General features: G+C 37.7%; 2 protein-coding genes across 2 annotated transcripts in view; both read left to right on the top strand.

The window, feature by feature from the left end:
• The first annotated feature begins 881 nt into the window (after positions 1-881).
• Positions 882-4,589, top strand: LOC117154557 (aminoacylase-1). Its single transcript, XM_033329636.2, has 5 exons — positions 882-1,040; positions 1,957-2,126; positions 2,467-2,970; positions 3,215-3,505; positions 3,592-4,589. Exons 1-5 carry the CDS (start codon positions 944-946, stop codon positions 3,733-3,735), a joined length of 1,206 nt encoding a protein of 401 aa, XP_033185527.1. The 5' UTR covers positions 882-943; the 3' UTR covers positions 3,736-4,589.
• Positions 4,590-5,211: 622 nt separating this feature from the next.
• Positions 5,212-22,679, top strand: part of jumu (Forkhead box protein N4 jumeau) — a 30,641-nt gene continuing 13,173 nt past the window's right edge. The window contains exon 1 of the mRNA XM_033329634.2: positions 5,212-5,595. The gene's annotated coding sequence lies outside the window, so the exon portion shown is untranslated. The remainder of the gene's footprint in view (positions 5,596-22,679) is intronic.

Here is a 22,679-nt window from a genome sequence, read left to right as displayed (position 1 = left end):
AATTACGATAATAACGTTTCTCGTTATAATAACAATGAAATTTCAAAATGTTTTGTAAAATATATAGGTAAAAGGTTTCTAGAAGTATTCGAATACTTTGGTGAGCTACTGTACATGTACATTACATAAGTATTTGGACACTTCCAGATTATTACAAACATATATAAGAAATACATCAAATAAAGCTCTGTAATCTAATTTTCATCTCTGATTTTATTTTAGATAACTATATACGATTTAGTAGATATTGATAAAAAAGATAGTTTATATTAATTGACATAAATAAGAAAGCGATAATTAAATGTGGATGAAAATTGCTTTTACGAAAACACCTAAGGTAATTGACTTTAAGTGTATCTATACAATGTTGATATGTTAAAATAATTGAAATACAAATGTGTTTCCAACTACATTTTAAAATTCTATAGATTTTAAAAAGTGTCAGCTATTTATTAGAGATAAATATGAAACCTGATTGATACAAGTATATTCCTTGATTTAATTTTAATTTAGCAAAACACTTGTTCCCATTTATGCCACGAACTAAAGAATTAATAGTGAAGAAACATTCTTCTACCGTAATATTCCAAATATAGTAAAAATATCGATGTTCTGATTCAATTGTATCGAGTGTCCAAATTTCATATATACGATATTATACATCAACTGTTGTCAGATGGTTTATCTCAAAAACTTTCCGCACAGAAAGGACGTCCTCATTGATCAAACAAAGTATTTTCGTTTTCTAATCTTATCTATTTTTTCAAAGAAACGCTTGCGAACCCGCCATTCCTGTCCACGCGTTTCGATTGATCGAGTTTTGTTTACGTCACTAGCGATAATCACCGGCAATTGGCCGAGACAAGCGGCAGGCGTCTGCTATGAGTGCTAGGTATGACAGTCGACTAAGCGGCATCCGACGCGACGATCAGCAGACGGCACAATGTCTTCGTCCTCGCAAGCTCAGCTGAACGCAACAGCTGTAGAGAATTTTCGCGAATATTTGCGGATACCTTCTGTCCAACCGAACATCAATTACGGTAAGCAATTTTACATATTCGATCTCTAATTGTATTTTCCTGATTTATTTCTCACGATAAACAACGCGAATACTCTTTCAGTCATCACGCGTGTACCTTAAGCACGTACGGTCATGTAAAAATTATGCACGCATATTGTGTGCCGGAATACGGACTCCGTCATTTCCTTGTTAAACAAATTACGCATTTCTGGTGTACTACAGAATTTCTAGGTTTTCATGTTAAATCCTTCGCGTTAATTCACGATGCTCGCACGTTTTCACATGGGGACAGAACGGATCTGCCAGTTAGCCCAACCAACCCAACTTCGAAGCGTCGGAGACGCTATCCAGCCATTGCATGCCCCACCCTGTGTGGAATGTTATTTCTACCTCTGTATCTTTTTATTCAACTGACGGTGTGCCTCTAGACCTTTTGTAAAATCATCTCCGAACTTCTGTTTTACTTTCCGACAAAAATTTGAAATTTAGCTTGGATGAATTTAGCTTGGATATGATCATTACGCAAGTACGATTCGTGACTGACCTAAATTACACGTAATTAGAAATTCTTTTTAATTCTCGTATTGAATTGTTTGTTTTTTATGTCTGTTCAATCTAATTCAGTTTACCGACGATAACGAGTCGTCGGAACGATGATTGCGCTGTAAATATTGGGTTTTATAATTTATTAAAGCAGTTACGTCAAGAGTAATTAACTGTTTGTATCTTCGTAAATCTCTTCGTCAGAAATGTCGATCATAGCGAAAGATAAGATAATTTTGTTTATTACAAACAAAATAAGATAACCGATATGTAAAAGAATTTCAGAAATTCTTGCTCCAGTTTTAAATAATAGGATGATTTGATATCTTTGTGTTAAATATAGATATATGATATTAATTAATTGATACTAATTCAAATCTTTCATTTCGCAGATGATTGTGTTGCATTCCTTCGGAAACAGGCAGAATCTCTCAATTTACCTATTAAAGTATATCATGTCCAGGCGAATAAACCAATTGTTGTCATAACGTGGATAGGAACAGAACCAGCAAAACCAGCTATTCTATTAAATAGTCACATGGATGTTGTACCTGTATTTGAAGTACGTATGGTAACATAAATGTGTAAATTTTTAATTTCTCAGAATTCTGTTATTCCATTCGTATGATCTGCAAAGCGATTGACTTTTGTTTGGTATTTTATAAGTAAACAAGTATTTACGCTACCAAACCTTTCACTACCACAAAGTGATTTTTGGTCTATCTTATGGTATGAAAACATATTTATATGATATGAGTAACGTATTGAAAAAGTTGTAAACATCAGTGCATCAACCTTGAGGGAACATATGCCGGTACAGTGAACTAATACCAGACCTGAGAAATTAATATTAAAGAAAAAACTTAAATGAATAAATATAATTAACAAATAAAACTTTTCAGGATAAATGGACCTATGCACCTTTTAGTGCTCATATGGATGAAAAAGGAAACATTTATGCTCGTGGTAGCCAGGACATGAAATGTGTTGGAATTCAATATTTGGAAGCAATTCGCCGTTTAAAACTTGCTAAACAACATTTTAAGAGAACTATCCATATCTCCTTTGTACCTGATGAAGAAATAGGAGGAGATCTTGGCATGAAAGATTTTGTACGTACCAAGGACTTCAAAGAGTTAAATATTGGTTTCTCTCTGGATGAAGGTGTAGCTTCGCCCGAAGAATATTTTTATATGTTTTATGGTGAAAGAGCAATTTGGCATGTCGAAGTAGAATGTAAGGGTACTCCTGGTCATGGATCCATTTTACATGATAATACAGCTGGTGAAAAAATAAGAATTATAATTGATCGTTTTATGGACTACAGAGCTCAAGAGAAAGAAAAGTTGAAAGATTCAAAAGTACAGCTTGGCGATGTTACAACCATAAACTTAACGCAACTGAAGGTATATAGTTTTTGGGGATTTATTGCTTAGCTTATATTTTATCATTCACATTATAATTTTATTTATTCATGCTTTTATCTTATATTTTGAAGAAGCAAAATTAATTTGTGTTTTAAATATTACATGTCTGCGCGTTTAGGAAAATATTACACAGTGAGTCAGTTTTTTAAATTTTGATGTTTAAAAACAACGAAGTAGAATATTCCGTGTTGTACTAATAATGGAAAAATATAATTTGTTTCAGGGTGGCGTGCAAACAAACGTAGTACCTACTTCGTTAACGGCAATTTTTGATATTCGAATTGAGCCTTCCGTCGATCACACCGAGTTCGAAGCTATGATCAAAAGATGGTGTGAGGAAGCTGGTGCCGATGTTACGTATTCGTTCGAACAAAAAGATCCCAAGATCGAGAACACAAAGATAGACGATTCTAATCCCTTCTGGATCGCTTTTAAAAAAGCTTGTGACGATCTTAAAATAAAGTTGCAAATAGGAATCTTTCCAGGCGGAACAGACAGTCGCTATATAAGACAGGTAAATATCCCTTCTATTAACTTTTTCTTGGTATAAAACGGTAAACGATACGATGATGCGTTTTAAAAGTCCATTTTCTACTTCAGGTTGGAATACCTTCCATTGGTTTTTCACCCATGAATAAAACGAAAATACTTCTTCACGATCACGATGAATATCTGAACAAAGATATATTCTTAAAGGGCATTGATATATATATGAAAATAATACCAGCAGTAGCAAATATCTAACCAGATGATATTAAGTCTCTAACATCACACGCTTTTTAAAATTGTGTACCTTTATTTCAAATACCAAAGTCAAAAATTAAGATTAATAATAGGAGTTAAGAAGAAGTGCAGAAGTTTACTAACGTTCCTGAATGAACGAAACATAGTGCAATAATTCATAAAGATTTAGAAAGTTATATATGTTTCAAATATTTATATTTGTTACACAAATATGTTTTTATTATTATCAAGTTGTTATTAATTGAAAGATTTATAGAAAGCCATAACTGTCTAGTGGAAGTAAATGTATTTACACGCAGTTGGTCTCGATGATTAAGGAATAACTTGGAACAAGACTGAGAGAATGTAGAAAAATGAACAAATGGTTTAGGAACGAAGTGCGTCGTTGAAGAGTAACGAAAAGAAAGTCTCATCGAGAGGAACAAAACACAACAGTCAAATCATTCTGAATCAGGTATTGGGAAATGCATTTATCAATCTCTCTAGTGAACTAACTGAAATCAGAATATGTTATTCAGTGTACGAAAACAATCGATACTATTTTTTTAAGTACAAGTTATGTTGTAAAAGATCAAGTACCTTACTAAAACAACGAATATGTTTTATTTTTGACTGTATAATTGTACGTAGCAGCATTTGAGACCATAGAATTTAATGTTCCTTATTATCTGCAAAGCGTAGAATTGCTGAAAAAAATTTTATATACATATATTATGTATACATAATGCACATATATACACAAATGTTTAAGCAATTAAATATATTTTATATAAACCATGACAAAAACTATGTCTATGGTAATTATATATTTTTATGCACAATACAACAAATATATTTCTTCTTTTTCTTCTGTGCTTTATATCGCATTGACTGCGGGATCATTAACGACTCTTAAATATATGTATTTATTTAAAAAAAGTAGGTATAACAAAGCTATTGATCTCGATGGGCTAAAGAATTAATATTTTGCCCAAAATTCCGCAACAAATTAATCATATTGATATACGTTAGTATTATATTTAATTCGATACAATGCGTACAAATCTGTTTCACAGGGTAACGTTGACTTATGTTTTTCCACATAAAGTCGATAAATATGTATGCGTGTGTGTATATTCCCGCCATTATTGCTATGGTTCATTCTTGACGGGACTGCCGCGCTCCCCTCCCAATTAGAACGATGGACTCGTCCAATGTTTTCGATTTACTGTCACGAATGATTTTCGCGTTTCCAGCATAAATTGTAAAATATTTTACATTTAAGGAATGATAAAAAATATTAAGATTTTTTTAAGTCGCACATGAAATTAAAACATATTGAAATATAACGAGAGTGAATGATTTTCTGTGCATTGTTTGGATTCGGCCATTTTGAAGTGGGGAAGGTAAGGGAGAAGTCGTACAATTGTTGCCATTCTTAACGCGGATACTGCAGTGTCTATTGATTGATTGTCGATTTAACGAATAATTATTAGTAAAAAATTATTACATTTAATAGAGATAATATTTCTGTAAAAAAATAGAAAAGAAAATTCCCTGGTGCGTATCCCTTTGTCAGCCATGTGCATAAGTACATCGTTTAAAATGTCCTCGCAACCCGTAGTGAACAGCCAATAAGGAGAGGGCGGCAAAGCCACGTGACTGCGGCCGGCCAATCGTCAGGACGAGATTTGAAATCGTGCGTGGTCTTTGTTCACGAGCCTCCCGTCAACGTTACTTCAGTTCCGTAAAGGGGGTCTTGTGTCGGTGTCCGTTTATACATGGTCGCTGCCAAAAATCGCATAATTCTCTTGTAAATATATGTGTGAAAGTGGTGCTTGCCCGCGAGGACGACGTGCTTTAAGGATTGTCAAACACACGGTAGGTCTAGTTACGCTTTATTTACGTGCCGTTCACGCAAGCCTCAACGAAAAATTATGAAAAAATATTTCGTCTTAGCCGGCCCGCCGAGCCATTCTAGCTTTCGAGTGTCAAGGTACAAGGGGGCAGTCATGATGCTTTCAACTCTAATTTTTTTTTCTACCTTTCTTCCTACACAGAGTTTATTGAGTATTACGATACATCTATGTTTACGTTCGTGTTTGCACACTACTGTTAATAGCAGCGGATTAATCTGTCAGTAATTGAGCGGTTCGACGATACTTTTTTCTTCTTTTTTTGCCCCTGCGCGTTGCCGGTATTTTTAGACCGCTTGGACACGATAAATTCACGATCGGCCACGAGATTCATACATTTGCCGCGCTCCGCCGATTCGATAGCGTAGGCGGCCGTGAGCACATCACCATAGCAATTATTTATCAAGCGTACAACGCTTCGTAAAAAATAAACAATCGGTTGGCTGGCTCGTGTGTCAAATCGAACTGAATGAGTGATTCATCGTAAGCAGAATGGACCTCGAGGTAACTTTCGGCGGGAAGAGAGTGAGTGTATTACCGGGAAACCTCACTGATATAACATGTATTTCCGGTGATGAAAGCCATTGTTTTGCCGCTCAATGCACTCCGTGCAATGTCACGTTTGCACTCGTACGACGAATCGTCATTTTGATTCGGGGTCGTGTTCGTCAGCGACGAGAGAGGGAATAATTATTGTGCACAAAAATTATTTTCGTACTAGTATTTTCTTCTTTTTGATAAATCATTTTTAGCGAAAAGAATTAATTTGTAAGTAATTTACGATATTCGTGTCCACATAAATTATGGATTTCTACTTGCACATCAAATTAAAATCTTATACCGCTTACTGCTTTAATCGACGTTTGCATGTTGCACAATGTCGTTTTACGTATGTGTCATCAAAAAAGAATTACCATCAAAGATGGCGAAAGATTAACAAATTAAGCGATTTACACAGTGTTTATCGAGACTTATTGATTCGTGGTTAAAAAGCTTATTATAACGAAGTTATTTTTTTTTTATTAACGTTGGTTGCAGTCTACGCTTAAAATAATTAACGAAGCTAGCCGAAAGTTTCCCTCGACTTGGCGGCAAGTAATCAATAACAGGAGTAGCAATTAAAAGCCCTCGTTTTCAATTGGGATTAGAAGGATCTATGGGAAATAATTTATTGATTTTAAAGCAAAAAAGATTTACACGATGTTATTAAGAATGTATAATGAACTAATTGTAATGTTAGTAAATATTCGTAACGGTATAGTATCATTTGTAGAAGATTTATTGGTTTTTGTCGAATCGCGGTCTCAGAAAAGGAGATTTTTTGAAAATATTGCGAATAACGAGTAGTAGGGAGGGCCCCTCGAGCACTTTCAAGCCTCACCGCCACGAAAGCTATTGACCGTGGGAACCTTCTCGGAACTCTACCCCTCGCCATATGCCCACCGCAGGAAATATCCTACAGGCTCGACCGAAATTTACCTCGCCATGTTTCGTGTTCACGAGTTATTATTATTTGTCACTGAGAAGAGTTCCTTCGTCCATACATTTTTTTTTTTCATTTAATATTTTTTCTTCTGCGTTACGCTAAAGAAAGTTGTTTCTTGGCAATTGAATCGATGCCATGACCGTGTGCTGCCCGTTTTCATGCCCTTTCCTTTCTTTTTTTATTTTTCCTTTATTTATTATTTATTATTATTTTTCCAAAAGTACAATTACGCTTAATATCGATTCACTTATCTTAATTTATTATTTTATTTTCTAATACATGTAGCGAAACAAGCATTTTTACAAGCTCGAAATTAGATACGTCATAAATAAATGGGAGTCCGTTTTCGTCAGCTACTAAAAACATTGTAGTTACACGTTTCAGTGATTTTTTGCCTCGTTTTCTTCTATTTACCAAAGGATCGTTGGAGATGAACATTTGATTCGCACCATTGTTTAGAAACGAAACTGAGAGAGTGCCTCTAGGACGCGTTAGAAAGTTGTTTTAAAAGATGTGAAAAGATAACCGTAAAAAAAATTACTGTTTCATGCGATGCTTATAACCTCGCTTCTCCTACGGTTATCAAGCAGAACTCTCCCGTAACGTAATTTTTCGAAACAACGATAACGCGATGAATTTTGCTTTACACGTTTTAGTAAACAGTAGAAAATACTATCAAATTGAAAAGTGTTTATTCGTTCGCACATGTTTTCATTTTCATGGTGGCTCCGTCTGGTTTGTTACGGTTAAATCTAATCGAGATCAAGAATCGATTTTGCGCTCCCGTACTACAACACGCAACAACTTGTAGCTTAGGTATGTTCGGAGAAATTCGCTTTGCCGAATGCAGATTGCGTGCCATTCGTAGCAACACGCGAAATCTTTCAAGAAACTGAATCGGTTCTCTTGGTGAAAGCAAAATGATTCGAATAGAAGGAGCACTTCGGTCGAATTTATTTCATGCTTAAAGTATTTATCGAAGGTGAAAAAATAACCGACGCATTTTTGAATTGTTACCGTTTTATCTTCCATGCATCAAAACTGTTTCTAAGTGGTCGAGGATATACGAAGATTACGAATGAAATAGAGCCCGTAACGATAAGCCGAGCGAGATTTTTTTCGCGCCAATTTGCCATTGGCACACGTCCACGTGTACGTGAGGTTCCCGCGTTCCATCTGTGTGCCTTTCTCCCTCTCTTTTCGTCGTCCATGTGCAATATCGTATCGAGTATCTACTACGAACTTAATTTTCCAGTTAATGATGGGCATTTGAGTCTCAATATCGAAACGATTCGACGTTTTTCAAGACTGTCAATATTAGAATATTAGAAATTTAATAATATATCTATAAAAATATAACATATACATTTATTTATTTATTTAAAATTGCTGAAAGTTTTCAGAGTTTCGACAGGATTGCGAAGTTTCATGAGTACATACGCCATATCTTTTTCCGACTATTTTTATTCACACAGTATCATAAATACACGTGTTTACCTTTCTCATCTTTGTAGCTTACACATTACGAATGTATCAGTTCTTGTATAGAATGTATAGAATCTTGTCGCATAAAAACATTATTCTTATTATTTAATTACTAACTTATTTCACTTTTACTACTTATTATTATATAGAATACTACATTGATTTTAAATAGGATTTTCATTGCTCGATAAATAACACGCATAACCAATAAGCCTATTGTTTTACAAATTTTTGTCCCAATCATCAGGAAACCTTTTCCATTGGCATTCTTTCGTTTCAAACCATGTCGAGACTGAAACTTCGACTCATAGCTGATTTGAAATTGTTTGCTACGTACACAGACCCGAAGCGATACGAGGTGTTTCTGATCCCATCAATTGCAACTCTCGCAAGCTATTTCTCAGTCTATTTCCAACTGATACACGCGCACAAAGATAGCGATAAGTTTCTTGCCATAGGATAAGAGAGAGGGTACGCTGTTCCGTTAGAGAATTACCGCGCAGAATAATCGAAGCGTTAAATCGTATTCATGAAATATTTGGTTTGTAGAAAATATTTGACGAATAATGAAGATCGATCGATCGGTTGACAGGGATAAAAAGCTGTGTATCAGGAATCAAGAAGGAAGGCTGTGTAGTGGCTCGGTGCATTTTCAAACTGTCTTGCGGCAGGCAAGAACCGAGGCGCACCACCACTAACGACAGCTTTGTCGTGCGTTAGTGAGCGTGCACGCGGACACGGCGTCCGTGAGTGCAGCCACCACTAACGACAGCTTTGTCGTGCGTTAGTGAGCGTGCACGCGCACACGGCGTCCGTGAGTGCAGACACGTTCATAGCTCTTTTGCAAACACTGGTCGGCCGGCGCGGCGCGGCGGCAGGGATATCAGATCGATACTGGGCGAAAAGCGCTGGTAGGAGAGGAGAGCACGGCTATACGTATATCTGTACGGTTGGTCCATCGCAAGATGCAGACTGCCGACTCTCTCTTTCTCTCTCTGCCTATGCGCTCGCGGATACGCCCCACCATCCTTTTAATATCAAGCAAATTCGTCGGATGCACTCTACTAATCTGCGCGTTATTTAGCATCCCGGCAGGATACACTACCGTGCATAAGCATTTACACATGTTCAGACTATTGGAATTATATAAAATATATTTGAAGTGAAGCTCGTCAATCTAATTCTCGCTTCTGATATTATCTCAGGCAATCATGTACAGGTAGAGGATATTGTTACAGATAATAGCTGTTGTTGATTAGTATAAGTAAGAAAGCAATCATCGAAGGTAGATGAAAATTGTTCCAAGTTAAGTGACCTTAAGCGTCGTGCCTATTCAATGTTGAGATCTTAGAACGATGGATATGTATTTTCAAGTACGTTTTAAAAGTTTCTACAGATTTTATCAAGCGTCGATTATTCATTAGAGATATAAATGTAACTCGATGGATGCAGGTATATTCCTTGTTTCAGTTGCGATTTAGCCAGAACGTATGGCATGCCAAGAAGTAAAGAATCGGCGGTAGAGAAATAATTCTTCTATCATAGCGTTGAAAATATTATGGAAATACCAATGTTTTGATTGGACTAGACCGAGCGTCTAGTTTATTACGCACGGTAGTGTACACTGGACAAAAACAGACAGAGTGTCTTCTTCTTCTGTCTTCGATTTTTCTTTTTTCGTTGTTAGACACGTCGAGTTTCGACAAACAGAGGAAAAGGATTAGTTACGTTGCTCCTAAGGAGTGGGACGCTGCACGATGGAGGAGGTAAATCTTTGTAATTGCTCGATGACTCACCGTTTACATTACCGCTCTTTGTTATGGAAGATAAGTTGTATAATTACGGTATTGTAAAGTAGTATTAACGTAGGGCAGAAAAGTGACAAAATGGGAATAATTCGAGTATCTCGTTTGGGAGGGGTATCGGCGTCGAAGAGCAGCGAGTGACGCGCTACTCGCAAGGTAAAGTATTTCTTCCGAATAGATAAGGAAAGCGAAGATTATGTTGCTCAGGCGGAAGCGGTTCATCTTCTCGTCTCGCTATGAAGTTCCACGCGTTACTCTTTTTTTACCAGTCTGATTGACCTCGTTGGGTAATCTCTGGAGCCAAGAGGAAAAAGAAGCTAGCTGTGCTCTCGATCGTTTCAACCTTATAGCGCGAAAATCGTATCAGGAAACACGTGGCTAGATTGGCACAATCAGCATCGTACGCCTCTTACGGCTAGAAGACTTTCACGTTGTTCCACTCGATACGGAGCTTGTTTTCACGCGGATGCCTGTCCTTCGCAATTTATTTTCAAACCATGAAAATTATGTCACCAGTAACGTCGACGCTCTTCACCGTCTCGTGTCATTTGTAGTTCGTTCGTGCGTCTTTTAAATGTTTTCGTACGAGTCGCTTAATGATTTGTTTGCGCCGTTTTTCTTTGTCTTCGGCGAAGCGACGATCTTTGCACATAAACAGGCTTCAGAAAATATTGGAGAATAGTAAACAAATAAAGTATTTCAGGATTATACGCTTTTCATCGATATGTTGACTATCATGATTGTAAAGTTTGAAACAAATTTGAAAATGTACATGGAATCTGTAAGATATTTACTGCAAGTATATATTTTGTATGGGTCGTAAAACTGTTTAAACAGCTTATTATTTACTTGAATATTTGCCGGAGACATATCTTAATACTCGTTACATGTTTAAGGTGGTTATTCATACTCGCTTTTCACTGAATATATATTTGCAATAAGTATCTCGTAGTTGCTGTGTACATTTTCAGGTTGAATTTCAAATTTTAACCAATACAATACCGTGACAGTTGTTTTTAACATTGAAAAAATCTACAGAATTCATATAATATATAAATTAAAATTAAAAAGAAACGCGGTACTCTTTGTAATATTTAACAGACGAAGCAAGACATTTTTTATTTATATTCTCTTTCTGTATTTATTTTCATAAAAATTAAAGATTGCATAGACATTCGCAGTCTACTTGTTATAGTCTAATAAAATATTTCAAATGTTTTATACAATGTATACAATGTGGACCAATTTTCTATAGTAAATACTTTCGTGGCCCAATAACAGTAGCTTTGTATAGCGAAACGAGCTGCTGCCACTCGTATCAGTTGCTTCTCGGTGAAGCTTCTCCAATGATTCGTAATTGAGACCCGCATACGAATCATTTCCATGAACTCGAGTTTGAGTAAAACTGTTGGTTCCTCGGTTGACGAGAAAATTGTTACTTCTTCCAGTGTCATCTGACGTTGCCCTTTTCCACAGAAAATATTCTCCTCACGTTTTTCCATATACAGTCACGAAGGGGACCCCATCGCTAGAGGAAATGGAAAAATTCCAACGATAATTTCCAAGGCCAAAAATTCCGATACCTGGGTTTAGGGTGTCTTTGTCAGCAGCTCATTGAGCCGTACTAACCGATCCTTGTGCTGCGGCGTACCAAAAATCGAGACAAAGCGTACAATGTGCATTCAATAGTTATGCACAAGTTGGCAGCAGGTAATTCCTCATAGAAAGGTAACAAAAGAACACGGAATAATATCTTTTTGTATGACGCTATGGTTTTGAGAAAACCGAGTCGGAAAATTTTATTTATTTATATATTTATTTATTAACAGATCAGTTTGACGAAGTTTGACCGTGAAGACCACGACGAATGTTTTATTATGCTATACATATAATGTTGAAATATTACCTGCAAGAGATACGTTATGCCCTTTTCTATGTGGTTACGTCCCGGGACCTTTCACAAACCATAATCCATTTCTATTTATTTGGACCCGCAATAATCTTAAAGAACTGTTGCAAGATTTGCCATTTCTTGCTTTACTGTTAACTCCCTTAGTTGCTGGTAATAGAAATTTATAACTATTGACATTTCTTCAAATTATGTATTTGTTTGTACTAATCTTGGTGAGCCAGTCACCAGTGACCCCCATGGCATTCAACGTGTTAATTAATTAATTTATTTATACAGACTGTACAACCTTCGGTATATATCGTTAGTTACAATTGGAAGAACAGTTAGCTTAATGGTGAGAAAGTAACGTGAGCAAGGCAGAAAGTAAATGACGCTTGAAAATGTAGGTAGGACAAAGAAGATGGGTCTGCTCGTAGTAGAAATTAACATTTAAGACTATCATTATCAAGCCTGATCAAATAACCGGTTTCAAAATTTCATTTTGTTCGTCTAACTTTATGTAGATTCTTATATTAACAAAAATCGAGAAATCGAGTAATCAGATAATAATAGGAATTTACATAAAGTTAGGCGAACAAAAGACATAACGACGAGCGTACAAATTTAAATTAAATTTTGAAACTGGTCATGAGTAAATTCTTATATCAACAAAAATCGATTAATCAGATAATATAAGAATTTACATAAAATTAGACGAGCAAAAGACATAACGATGAGCGTACAAATTTAAATTAAATTTTCAAATTGGTCATCTGACCAGACCTGGTAAGATTAGTATCGAGATAAATAATTGGCCTATTAATACAATATCTACGATGTTACTATTGGTACAATTTCATCGTAAAGAGTCTCTGTCGAGTATTCTTGAACTTGAATCGAAAGCAGGCAAGAACGAGTAAAAAATGTGGGTAAAAAAAAATTAGAGTCTGAACGTGTTTTTTTAGTTAAGAATTGCCTCACGCGTGTGATAAATTCTGAAATGTATTTTTCCCGGAAGCAGAGCGTCTTCTGAACAAATTTTATCCTACATTTTTTACTTATTTTCACACATGGAAAAACGTCCTATCGATTATTTTCTCGCATTCTCGACAAATTTCCAAATTTAAATTTCTCAAAAAAACCAAGCGTCATGTGAACAAATTTTATTCTATACTTCCTTCTTATTTTCTCATAAAGAATCGCCTGATACCCGTTCGTACATAAATTTCGGATCTGACCAGAAGAAACGAAAAGGAGCGCGTTATCGGAACAGAGCGCGTGATACCTGTTCGCACATTGGCCAGTGTTCTCGTTCACGTGATCTTATTTAAACTTTTTATCGGTTATGTAACCAACAGAGAGAGAAAAAGCGAGGCAGAGGAGAGGAGAACTCGCAGAGAAGATCACCGCTTTCTCAAGCGTTCTGCCGTCGTGACCGACGTATTTCGGTAATTTCTATATTAGGAAGAAATTCGTTCGAGTCTGTTTCCTGCATATCTGATATCTTTATCAAATATTCGAAGGAATTACGATTGGGAATAGAGGAACTTTCTCGTTGAAAGGCTGGCGCGTACATCGATGGAAAGATATCGGAAAGTCGGGCGAAATCGTTTGATCGAAACAATGCGATTCGTTGGTGCATCCTTTCGCCACTCTAAGACCGATATTTGCTTATCGACCGAGGAATACTATTAACCCGTCAGCTATTTCATATTGTTTCGATGCCGCAATAAAATCTCGCATGCAAATGTTGCTCCACAAACGCTTACAAAAGCTGCGGATAATAACAGCCGTGTGCGAATCGTTTCTCTGTGAATTGCGTTTATATCCTTTTGAAATTGGTAGGCCGCGATTTATTCGCATAATAGCTGCATCAGGGTCATCGTTACACAGATGCATGGAAAGGGGGAGAGAAATTGCGTGACCTATTTGCATACAACGGCGGAGAAAGAAGAAGAAGAAAAAACGTAACATCGTTCGATACCCCCGGGTAATCCCCGGATCGCGAACATTATCGGCGGAAGTATGGCCCGTTGAGGAAGTAGCCGGTAAGCACCGCGGCCATGGGAAAAGATCTGCCGTGAGATGTCTTGTGTTTTCACGACCGTGAAACCGACGTTCGACGTATACGTGCTTTACACGTTCCCTGTGTACGTTGAAAGGTTGAGTTGTTCTCGTGGAACGTCGTCGGAGTCGACTTCTTTTCCCTCCTCTTTGCTCTGTTCCTCGTTAGAAGCACACGGAGAAAAAATTGTCGGCGTATCACGGTAGCGAATCGGTATTTCTTCTTGGAATAATTTTCGAGTTTCGAGACGGCTACCAAGTTCACCGTGGCACTTGGCGATCGCGAATCGCGTGGCGAAACATTCGAATTTCTTCGAGTAGGATTTCATACCCCAAAAAGCTCGCGAAAGTCTCGAGGCTGTTTGTTATTTCGGTAAGTTTTTTGAGAGGTTGGCGTTTGAACAAGCGTTTTGAATGCTTCGATCCGAACGCTGTCGTTGACAGAAGATGCTAAAGAAAGTCTGGTAAGTCGAAGACGTCGGAAATCCATTTACGCGATCATTCGTTACGACATTGATGACCTAGAAAACTTAAACGGCTTGTAGACGATCGATATACAGGGTGGTTGGTAAGTGGTGGTACAAGCGGAAAGGGAGGGGATTGTACGCGAAAAAAGAAGTGGAAAATATAGAATAAAAATTTTTTTTTCTTTAATTTTTCCATAGAGACAACGATCTACAGTGAGATCCGTTCTAACGAGACGCGATAAAGTGCACGCGTACCGAGCGAAAATTCAAAGTCGATTTTCTCGAAAACAAAGCCTCGAAGGAAAAATTGTTATTCTATATTTTCGGCTTCTTTTTTCGCGTAGAATCACCCCCTTTCCGCTTGTACCGCCAGTTACCAACCACCCTGTATACATATCGCCAATATTTCACAGAGTCTTGAAAGTCTAAATAGGTTTGAAATGAAAGAAAAAGGAACAGGTTTGCCGATGGTGGGAGAAAATTGGTGGAAAAATTCGTGGAAATTCTACGTGAAGTTGATGTAGTATTTTATACAGGGTGTCCCAGTATCGATGGTACAACCGTGGAGGGCGTGATGGTATAATACATGAAAAAATAGGTGGAAAATATAGAATACTTTTTTTTCACCGGAGGCTTTGTTTTCGAGAAAATCGATTTTGAATTTCCTGCGAGTACGCGTGCACTTGGCTATGTCGTAGTTAAACGGATCACGATGCAAGCCATACGCTGCAAGTTTATGAATAATAATTTTTTTCGTTTTTATTTATTAAAATTACAATCAATTCTCGCATTGAGAATTTTCAGTAATTTTTCTGGCGTGGCGCAGTGACATGGCTGATTATTTATAACAAGTTGATACTTATTATAGATAAGTATAATTTATAAGTAAGTATTATAATTAAGTAAATATTACACGAATAATAATAAAGCATATAATTCTTCAGATTTACCTTATAGTCACAGTTAAATAAATTAATAACTAAACAATAATACGCTTTTATCAGTCACGTGTTTGGTAAAAAGATTTTATCGAAAACGATACATTCGTAACGTATACTGCAAGCTGTAAAGACCACCCACCTAAATAAACGTGATCACGATAATTCAAAGTTTCCGGACTTTCTTCAACGTTTTACGTTAATAGCGTTGTTCGAAGAAAAATAATCGAAAAGCTTGCGACATATCGAACACCAATGGAACATTCGATATCCGTCGAAACTCTCAAGACTTTCAAGGACTTTCAAGAATTTTAGGCTATCCGAATCCTATTCAATTTCTTCGACGATCTTGAGGAACACAGAGTCGTTTCGAACGCCCATGGCAAGTGGCATCGATCGGAAAGTTGTATCATGCGAGCAGGTGGAGCGCAGGGAAAAGTTAATAAAGGGCAAAGGAGAAGAATGGTTAGGGTATCGAAGCATGAGAATGCCCGAGTAATCGAGTCGGCGCTAAAAATTCGTAGCTACCTGCCAGGAAATACTTCCGCCGTCCGACACGCATCGACTCTTTTCTTGGCTGTAATGGTAGTTTCGAGAACAAAGGGACGGCCAGCTTTACACTTGTACCCTGCAAATACCGCAAAAGCGATTCCGTGGTCTTTTCATTCCCTTTTGACAAAAGTATTTCTTCGGCTGGGAAAAGTGGCGGCTTCCCGCTGTTTGCGAATTATTGGTCCACCTCCAAGTTCTCGTCATACGATGCAAAGAGCCCGTTTTCGGGTCCCTTCACCTTGACAAGTTCTCGGAAACAATTGGAGGAACGCGCGCGTTTCAAAATCTCGTCTAATCCACAGCAATAGCACGATACAATGAATTTCTCGAAGATGGTATTTCACTGGGGGTAGCCATTCACATGTTACTATCGAGTTAGAATTAAGTTAGAAAAATATACCGAATGTCCAGCTGGACAAATTGTACAAGTATAAATTAAATAATAATAAAAAAAAAAATGAATTTCGTCGATCAATTGTAGCTCTTTGATATATGAGATGTTCTAAGTGAAAGATAATAGTTTTGTCGATTAATCGATCAAAATTTCACTGTCGTTCTATTCGAAACGATCTCGTCCTGTATTTTTTTTTCTTTTTTTTATTTGGAAGTAGTTTACAATCAACTCTCATTGAGAATTATATTAAATTATTCTGACGTGGTACTATAACATGAATAATAAGTGTTTATCGTATATTTCATTCTAGCTGAATCTAATGTTTAAATCTGGAGGGTGTCTTTTTAGTCTGCGTCGTGTCAAGTAATGGGTTTTGGTGGTTGTTAATTCTTATGTTATATCTGTTACTGAATTTCGATATTTCTTCTTTAACTGTAGGTTTCTTAAGGTCGCGGTGTATCGTTTCGTTGGTAACATACCAAGGTGCATCTATCAAGGATCGAGGAGTTTTTGATTGGAATCGTCGAAGAATTCTCGCTGTTCTCCATAGTTGGATCCCATAGGTCTCGTCCTGTATTAACGTTAAAACTACCTACAGTTAAGACGAAGCTACTTCTAGCAAAACATTTCTCTAAGAAATACATAATAATAGGATATTTTTATATTTATTGATTTATTACTTTCTTACAAAAGAAATTCCAAGTTATGTCGTACATTTGTGGTATTATTAATCCATCTGGGTCTGTGATCCCTGAACGAGCATTGGAATATTTCTAAAATTGTAAAACCAGTCATTTCGACTGGTGTGATGGTGTTAATATAGCGATCAGATCGGCTCTTTGCTATGCTGCAAATGATTTTTACACATCGTTTCTCCCAGCCGCATTGAGCGCCAGATTGCGTTCCGATGTGCCTCGAGCTTCAATTTCATTTTTGTAAAAATAGAAAGAAGTCGTAAGGAGCTGAATATAACGAGTACGAGTAATTCATTTTTACATTAGGCTCTTACGACTTCTTTCTATATTTCCAAAAAATGAGATCCAAGCTCTGCGCTTTAATTATGTTAATAAAATTATCTCGCAAGCGCTCCTCCCTGAAGAACAGGCGGTCGACGCGGATGAAGAAAACGATTTTCAAAAATCATTTGGAACATATCAGAACTGACCCGATCGTTATACCAATGCAAAATCAAGGGATTATCTTGAAGAGGACGGACACCAAATTTAAATCGGGTCATTAATAATTTTTTTTTTTTAAACATTCGACAAATAATTAATAAACATTTAGAAACGTAGTTCGGATCTTGTTCGATGATATCTCGCGCTGTTTCTTCGCTATCGTTTCAGGTGTATCATTACACCTTGCGCAGTTTTCGCTCTTCCTTTTATAGTCATCGTCATCCGTATCTTGATCACCGCTGAAGACGAAGTTAAGGAGACTAGGACGGCTGGAAGAGGCGCGTTGAAGGTCGAATTTTCGCTAACGACAGGGGGAGAAAGCTCGACGAGAGGGGCGCGAGTGCCTGCAAGAAAATCCAGCTGCAGAGTTCGACGACACGTAATGAAATTGACTGCTCCCGGCAGCTGGCTGCCGTCGAGAAGTAATACCGAGCAAGGATAAAAACACGTCGAACTGTATTCGGCATTGCAAATTTATAGCCAACGTTCGTACGAGATTTGTCTGTAGAGCAAGCTGGTTGTAGCAGAGGAAAAAAAGGATATCTGTGAATAGAAACGTATACAGTGTACAAACATTGCCAGTGCGTTCTATACGCAGATATAAAACTAAAGCAAGACTAAATAGCGAGGAGTTCATAAATGTTTCATTAAAATGTTTCATCAAAACGATAACGTGAAGCTATATATATTTATGCGAGTGTATTGAAATATCGTGCGCCTTTGTCAATACAAAATTTATACCCGTGTGCCACTGAATTTCATCGTTACGTATGTCATTTAACGTTATGTATCTCGTCTTATCCTGTACTTAAACTAACAAAGAGAAAAAGTAAGAACATACGTATCTATGGCATTTAATATTCTCGTTATACTAACTTTTTGATAGAGCATTTATGGACTTCTTGCCACGTGATATCTTACTCTTAGTTTTATCTGTAGAATACACTAAGCTCGTATATTAAATTGCGGGACACCCTGTATACTACTTGCATCAGTAAGACGGATAAAAGTAAATTAACGCGTAACGATAGGAAAGCATACGATCGATCAGGGGCCGTTTCATCGAATCGTAAAATTATTCGTGCACCGTAAATTGCCCGTATACACGAATCGCGAAATTATATGCATCGTAAATTAAATTAAATAATTGAAGCATTGCCGCTGTCTTAATGCCGCGCCGGCATGAAATTCACCGTACCTATCTCGCTTGCTATCTCGAAAGATATTATACTTTTTTGTTACACAGTTTGCGATCGAATGTGTGTAAGCGAACACGAAGCAATTCCTTATGAAAAAATAAGAAGAAAATATGGAATAAGGTTTGTTGTATGACGCTTCGTTTTCGAACACATCGGGTTTAAAAGTTTGTCATTATTAGTAGTTAAACATGGTCGAGCTCTGTCTTCTTGAAAATGAAGCTATAAAAGAGTAAACTCTATCCCACGTTTTTCTTTTATTTCGTTTACTCGTACAGTCGTGGGTTGAGTCAGTAAATTAGTCAAGTTACCAAAAATACCTGACAAATTTTCAAAATCATTTCTCGAAAACGGAGTCTCATATTTTTTTTTTATTTATTAAAATTACAATCAATTCTCGCGTTGAGAATTTTCAGTAATTTTTCTAGCGTGGCGCAGTGACATGGCTGGTTATTTATAATAAGTTAATACTTATTATAGATAAGTATAATTTATAAGTATTATAAACAAGTAAATATTACTTAATTTAGATAACTAATTGAATCTAGCGTTTAGGTCTAGCGGGTAGTGCTTCTTCAGGAGTCTCATATGAAAACGTTTTATCCTCTATCTTCGTATTTTTTTTTTTTTTTTTTTTTTAGAAGAAATCATCTGACGTCTGCTAACACATCCACTATTCGCCTCCTGTGTATAATTTCGTACTGCGATTTATCGTAATTTTGGCGTAAAAAAAAAAATATTTAGAACATTGGAATAGTTGCATAATACGTGTCTCAGCAGACGGAAAGCTCTTAGATCGTCGTTATCGAGCTGGTGGACAAAAGTCCATTTATTAGACGAACACGATTCACATTCGACTCACTTCATAAGCCCTCTTCTGCGTGATTCAAACCGGTTCTCGAGAAGCGATCACAAAGAATCCCGCCGTTTTACGTGCACGCAAACCTACACCGTCGATTGGCCGACTTCGCCTCCTCTCGATATTTATCAAAATAATTTTCCACTCTGGTCGGTTTTTCGTCAAGACAAATACACGAAATGGAAGGTTAAAAAATCTAGGTCGATCTCGCCTTTCCTCCTAGTTCTCCCCCTCTTTGCTTAGATCGGCGTTACACCGTACTCGAGATAATTTTAGTGCATTTTATTCGTTACATTTTGTCGACTGTATACGTTCAGCGGAATATTTCTCTTTCTTATGTATGATTGGGCTGTGTGCAGCTGTGGCCGCTTTCCACGACAGGGAACACGTGTTCCTGCCCCATGGAAGGAGCGTTTAGGCTGTTTGACCGCGTCTCGGGACCAATATTTGTTCAACCAGTTTCTCTAGTATCACCTCGCGAGGAAACTGTTTTCAAGGGGTTCTTTTTCGAAACGATCCCCCCCTCTCTCTCTCTCTCTCTCTCTCTCCTTCGACTTCCACCTGTGCGATTAGACAACCGATCCCCGGCTTCTTTTTACATCGGTACATACTGGTTTCAGCGTGGAAAGAAGTTGGCTGAACTCGTTGGACGGCTAGTCGAATTCGAACAATACCACCACCCTCGTGTTTCCAGCTTGCGCGATAACTTATTCATGGACGTTAGAAGGTAGCTTCTTAGCATCATATCTTCTCGTACACGTCTTCCACACTCGATAAACCTACAACTGGATCGACCAGTTTTATAATTGGCGAGGTTTTCCAGAAGAAGGAAGAAATACCAGACCTTGCCCCTTTATTCGGTGTAGGTCTTCCTGCTGCTCCCACTCGCTCATGTTTATCAATTGCTGCATCGTCTTGCCACAGACGTTTCGTCAGGTGCTCCATACAACACAGCTGCGACCGTGTGCACGCACACATACACGTACGTGCGCGCACACAGTTACGGGAAGCCCGGTGAAAGGGAAATCTCGTCGATTGTTGTAACGCGGAGGAGTTATCGTGCTCGAGTTGAGTTTTATAGCGATGTAACGCCGTTTCACCGTTGCTGCCGCTCTTTTAACCCTTTAACCACCAACGCCGCGCATTTACGCCCTGCTGGGATCATTATCTTCTAAACGTGCAAATATATGCACCCTAGTGGCGCAATTAGTGGAGGTTGCTCGATGTACATGGAGAAATAGGTCTCTGTTTTTTTAAACGCTGCTGGTCTCATAGAGTTTTCAGCCCTTAGTAGCTTGTAGATTAATTAACTTAACGGTAAGAGACTGGCTAGTTTTCCAGAAAGCTGTGTTACTCTCATTGCTGGAGAATAGATACTCGGAAGCGTGTGTTTCATTACCAAGTGGACGGTCCGTAATAATGTTCATTATCTTGGCGGAAGATTGGATAATAATCATTTTTAGAAAGTTTCCTCTCGTACGTTACGTCCACGTATTTACGAAAGGTATTATACATAACGTTCAGTAGCGTAAAGCCTCGTTTCTACCGAGGCGACGCGGAGGAAATTTTTGTTGGAATGTTTCCTGGAAAAGTCTCTGTATAGTGTTCCCCATACGTCTGCCTAGTTCTTAACTGTTCTAACTGGATTTTCCAAAAGAACGTGGTCGACGGACCCATACGTAAGTCTGATCGGCACGAGGAATACAGATTCGCGATAATACGATGAAAATTGTACGTAGTAAGCAACAGGCCCTAACTGCAGAAAATAATATTAAACGTCGTAAACCTGAAACTCAAGTTTCCTCGGTTTACAAACTGGTGGAGATAGGATGATTAAGAGCTAGTAGAGCGAGGATACGTCGCCTTGAAATCGAAATAAAACTCAAATGTTGCTCGGAAGCGTGTCGTTTCAGCGTGCACAAAACGTTTCTGTAAGCTCGCCTCGTTTTTCTATAAGTTTCGTTGGAAACCTACAGCGAGGAAATGTTGCTTCGGTGGAAACGAAGCTTAAGGCGAGAGAACGATCTTCCTGAAAGATAGAAAGAGGTCTTCTAAATGGGCCCGTGATGTAAGTTAACTACTCGATGAAAAATCTGCCATTGGATCGCCTTCGACTAGGATGAAATAGAGCTAGTTGCAAAGAGAAGAGGGGCCCTTTATGACCTGCCAAGGATTTCTGGTTGAATAGCTTCAGGGACTTAGGATCGTCTATCGCCGGAGGAAGGGCTCTTCCCGGAATTTGAGCTTAAAGAGGCAACGAGGCGGAAAGATAATCCTGTTTCAGGAACCAGATACATTTTTTCATAAATGAACAGGCATAAAATTACGCTCTTACGTCGTCCTACAGATTCCGTTTGAATTAACGCGTCACTCGGAAAATTCCTCAGTCGGAGGAAAGTGGCGAAATATGGAATAAAATATGAAATATAGTATGCAATAGTGTCATTTTTGAAAATGTTACAGATGAATGTCAAATGGCTATAGGCTATCCCGCTCACTCACTCACTCACTCACTCACTCACTTTGGCATCGTTTATTTTGCCAAGAACATTTTGCGCAATACTCTGCTGGAGAAATATGCATCAGGCGCATAATGTGCAGACTCTGGACACATGACCAATGTGCTGATGCAGGATTTGACACTTGGATACGTGATTATTGCAAATAGCTTTCTTCTTATGTAATTTGAAAAAAAAAAGAAAATGTTACTTTATAACGAAAATACTTTAATCGA

This window comes from Bombus vancouverensis, chromosome 16 (genome assembly GCF_051014615.1).
Source record: "Bombus vancouverensis nearcticus chromosome 16, iyBomVanc1_principal, whole genome shotgun sequence".
Taxonomy (NCBI): domain Eukaryota; kingdom Metazoa; phylum Arthropoda; class Insecta; order Hymenoptera; family Apidae; genus Bombus; species Bombus vancouverensis.
Note: the sequence above shows the minus strand (reverse complement) of the source record. Positions and strands in the feature narration are given on the sequence as shown.

Excerpts from the sequence above, each read along its gene's own strand:
- LOC117154557 (XM_033329636.2), top strand. The coding sequence starts at position 944 with ATGTCTTCGTCCTCGCAAGCTCAGCTGAACGCAACAGCTGTAGAGAAT. Across the intron at positions 2,127-2,466 it reads ATGTTGTACCTGTATTTGAA|GATAAATGGACCTATGCACC; the intron begins GTACGTATGGTA and ends AAAACTTTTCAG. Across the intron at positions 2,971-3,214 it reads TAAACTTAACGCAACTGAAG|GGTGGCGTGCAAACAAACGT; the intron begins GTATATAGTTTT and ends AATTTGTTTCAG.